The sequence below is a fragment of the Diplotaxodon limnothrissa genome, linkage group LG4, assembly GCF_057381915.1.
Source record: "Diplotaxodon limnothrissa isolate DT_005_m linkage group LG4, D_limnothrissa_male_GT1.1, whole genome shotgun sequence".
Taxonomy (NCBI): domain Eukaryota; kingdom Metazoa; phylum Chordata; class Actinopteri; order Cichliformes; family Cichlidae; genus Diplotaxodon; species Diplotaxodon limnothrissa.
Genome location: NC_140599.1, coordinates 10,510,862 through 10,515,289, shown reverse-complemented (window position 1 = coordinate 10,515,289; position 4,428 = coordinate 10,510,862). Strand labels below are relative to the sequence as shown.

Here is a 4,428-nt window from a genome sequence, read left to right as displayed (position 1 = left end):
TTATTCATAGTGTGTACTGAACATTTCATCCAGACTTTGAATAGCATCTTCTTTAGTGTGTGTGTTCCACTCGCTGGGAATCTCACCATGTCCTGTAAATTTTAAAGCATAGTAGTCTTCAAGTTCCTCCTGAAATTGCCACACAAACCATTTCCAGTACTTCAGCTTAGACTCATCTGAGGTTATGCTCCAGTTTGCATATGGTGGTCCAGCACTCCGATACTGTTTAAAAGGAATTAGTTTTGTTGTATTTTTTCCAGCATAAAAATTTCCATCACTTGCAACCTTTGTCGTGCAGAACTCAATACACATTTCCTCACTGTTATGATACTGTGCGCCCTTAACTGCTAAAGATCGATGAAAGGGGACACTGTGGTCTTCAGGACTGTGATCTTTAACAGTGTTGGTACAAACAGCTGCACAGAACGGGCAGGTTTCCCAGCAGCAGTTACACAGCTGATCAATGAGGATTTCATCAGGTCTCAGTCTGAATTCCTTCATCTTATCCAAGGAAAGCTGATTCAGCTCCTCTTTGATGGATATAAGACCTTTCTCAATCTCTTCTTTAAGAAATTCGAAATTGTTTATGTCCATGAAGTTTTGACAAGAGATAGATTCAAGAGTCAGTTTATCTTTAAGGAAACTGGAAAATTCCTTTGCCCACATGTCGATGTCTCCTCTTTGTGTTTTGACGTTATTTGTTGCATCAAATAAAGCTTGATAGGCAAACTCATGCATGTTACCTGCATTTTTCCTGAGTATTTTGAGTGCTTTACTTTTGTGTTCTCCTGACATATGTTCATTTACTTTCTCTTCAATAAAAGCCTCGACTTGCTTCCTCGGATTTTGGATGTAGTTGATGAAAGCATCAAAGTCCTCGTTCTCTGCAAGTGACTTCAACAAATGTTTCTCTAAGTTCAGTCTGTTCCCATTGAATGCTGGGAAAGTGCACCTCATCTCTCCAGCGAGATCAATGGCAGTCTTGTTACAAACAGCCTCAACAATAGAAACCTTCAGTTTTTCACAGATCATTTCTCCAAACACAACAGCAGATGAGTTTCCTTTGCAGAAGCTGCTGAAAATGTTGTAGTATTGTGGTTTTTTACTCTCCAAGTAAGTGTGTGCATCATTGCTTGTTTTGAATTTTTTGTGAGACTGTGAAAGCCAAATGGCTGCCCTGTCAAACACATACAGTAAGAGATCAACGGTGAACTCCTTTTTGAAATCATATTTCTTGTTTGATTTGAACTCTGTCACTTTCTCCAGAACATTTTTGGCCGCTTCTTGTAAGTAAGTTGGACTGTAGCCTCTTGTTGTTACAGGTTTGCTCTTGATTATATCAAGTGATTGTTTTTCAACATTTCTTATGAGGGCTCTGATTAATTGTTTATCTTCAAATCTAAAAGATTCTTTTGTAGCACAATCTTCAAAAAATTGAAGTAGTTTTTTGACTTTCATTTTCTCTTTTGTGTCTTGCTGCTTGCTGAACAAAATATATTCAGAATAATCACCAACGTTGGATATGGTTTTGTATTTTCCGTTGCTTTTGCAGCTAATTATAAGATCCCATTCAAAACCAAGGTTATTAAGAATGTTTGCTTCATCGTCTTCCAGATTAATGTCCTCAATGGGTTGTGTATCTGCAGTTAATTTTTTAACCCAATCACTCCAAAAACTGTTAAACTGTTTTTGAAGTTCCTCTTCATCTTTTGCGTTGTGTGTTAACTGATGAGCGAGCTCTTTGCTCTTTAGCAGCAGTTTGCTCTCAAAGTCTTTTTTCTTATCATCCAGCTTTTTACACGCTTTCTTCTGCTGAATAATTTCATCCAGTTGTTTTATCGCTCCTCTCACCAGATCCTCTTGGAACTCCTTTATTTTGTTTTCAAATTGGCCTCTCCACTGAACCAGTATTTCTTTGTCTCCATCATCCTCAAAGTATGTCACCAAGTCATTTTTAATTGCTTCATATGATTTGCTCATCTCTTTAAAAAGATCACTGCGTTCAACTTTCTCAAGTTCTCCATTTTCAATTTTGTTGTGAAGCTGGTTTTCAATAGTCAGCATGTTGCTCCTCAGGGCCCAGGTCCAGTTCCCATATTCGACCTCAAGTTTTCTGTAAATTGCAATTTCTAATGTGTTTTTGAAGCTGAAAACAAAGTGTTCGTTCATCAGGGCTTTCCACAAGTCATGAATTTTGATTTTGAAATGTGAGAGAGTGATCCCAGCAGACTGTTTAGCCTTAGACAGGATGATGTTCTTCAGCTCTTGGATGCTCTCGCTGTAGCCTGGATTTGGAGGAGCCATCGGTGGACTTCCCTCCCATAACTGAGCAAAGTATTTCACATCTGTTTGCACATCAAAGGCAATGACGTCACTGAAGCACTCAGCATCACATGATTCCTCTTTAGCAGCTAGCTGAGCCATCTGGTCCAGTTTTTCTTGCAGGCGTCTTTTCCCATCCATGTTTTTCTCAGCAGCTGCGATATCTGTCACATTCTGGTGAACAAACACACAACTCGGAGAAAGTTTAACTTTCTTCATCCTCATGAAAGCCTGAACAACAATCTGCAGGACATCCTGCATGTCAGCTGGATTCTCACCAAAGATGTTGATCAGTGTCATGTTTCCCAGACCAACAGTAAATGTTGCTAATTCATTGTCGTGATGAAGAGTATCATTACTTTCCAGCTCAAGAGCTCGCAGTCCTTCAGTGTCCACCACTAGAAAATAGTCAAACTGGAAGTCTTTCTTGATTTCCTCTGACACTTTGACCAGCTGCATGAAGGCACCTTTGGTGCACCTGCCTGCACTCACTGCAAACTGCAATCCAAACATGGCATTCAGCATTGTTGACTTTCCACTGCTTTGTACGCCCAAAACTGACAACACAAAAACTCTCTGGTCGCCTAGTTTCTTGATAACTTCATCTAAAAGACTGGAGATCCATGTTAGAGGCACATGACCTGCATCACCATCCATCAGCTCCACTGGGTGTCCTGAAATCATCAGATCTGCAGCCAGTTCAGGGTATTTAGACCAGTCAGTGTGTTTACTCTCTGCTTGTACTGCTCTGTGGGCTTCATAGATCTGTCCCATTTCTCTGAAGATGTGTTCCAGGCCAAAGGTTGCAGACTGCAGTGTTTTGGAGATTTCTTCAAGCTCTGTTTGTTTGCTTGTTAACAGATCAGATTTGTCGTGTTTCTTTTTCAGAGTCAAGACCTCAGTCCACTTTTCATCATAGCTTTGAAGAATCAAAGAAAGATCATCTGTGGATAGGGCATCTGTTAAGATCTGAGTCCATTTCAGGAAGTACTCCTTCTGTTTTGATGTCTCTTTTGATGACAAGAGGCTTTCTGTGAATGACTTCATCAGTTCACTACATGAAGCTTGGCACTGATTTTGTCTTATTTGCATCAGCTGCTGCTGTTTCTGACTTTTTTCCTGCTCGGTGTTTCCTTTAAGTTTATACAGCTCTTTGTTTATTCTGCACCACTCATGCCACAGATCACCTTGACAAGGTAGAAATGTAACTTTGATCTTTGAAATTTCCATCCCTTGAAGTATATTAACTGTTTTCATTGCAGCTGATTTCCCTTTTTGACAGACTTCATCATCTTCATCCACTGTGACTCCAAAGACCTCAGCCAAGGATTCAAGCTGGAAGAATGTGTGAGGTTCATGTAAAATCTTTATGATAATTCCTTTCAGTTCTTCAGAAACATCTGACTGGCTTCTGTCTTTCAGACCCATTTTGTATCTTCTCTTTTTCACTTGAACTGCACCACAATCATTATCAGCAATGAGAATAATCAAAGGATTTGGTGACTTGAAAAGGTCTTGGATTACTGTGGTACTTTTCTGGCCTTTTTCCAGAGTTGGCACAAGAACAACAGTGACTGATGATTTTTCTGTCAGTATCTCACGCTGTTTTTGAAATGACAGAGCATCACCATGAAGATTACAAAAGGCAATGCAGTCAGTGAAGGAGTCATTGGGTTTTCCAGCAGGGCAGTACCAGGCAATCTCTGCCACACCATCCATCAGCAGGCGACATTTGGTGCTACCTGGACAATTTCTATGGAAGAAGGTGCTGTGACGGTCATTGATCAAAGTGTTCATGAGCTGAGATTTTGACACTGGAAGTGAACCCAGGCGGAAGAAAAACACCATGGGTGTCTCGGCTTTGCAGATGGGCATTGTCTTCATGGTCATGGCATGTGAATTATCCTTGATTTGAGTTTTCTTCCATGTTTTTTGTATCTGCCTGAATGTCCACAAAGGACATTCAATATCCTTTGTGACTGGGTCAGCAACAAGCAAAGGTAAGGCGTACTGACACTGGGATAGCTTTGTAACCAGGTTCTGCTTCAGAAAACTGTCTGAGCAGTGAAATACTGCCATCTGAACATCCATTGGATGCAAATGAAA

The 4,428-nt window shown here is 40.3% G+C and overlaps 1 protein-coding gene across 1 annotated transcript; it reads right to left on the bottom strand.

Moving 5' to 3' along the window:
- LOC146633311 (interferon-induced very large GTPase 1-like) lies at positions 1-4,428 on the bottom strand. The gene has a single exon (XM_085352923.1). It carries the CDS (start codon positions 4,411-4,413, stop codon positions 1-3), a length of 4,413 nt encoding a protein of 1,470 aa, XP_085209049.1. The 5' UTR covers positions 4,414-4,428.

Coding starts and splice junctions, on each gene's coding strand:
- LOC146633311 (XM_085352923.1), bottom strand. CDS start 4,413: ATGGATGTTCAGATGGCAGTATTTCACTGCTCAGACAGTTTTCTGAAG.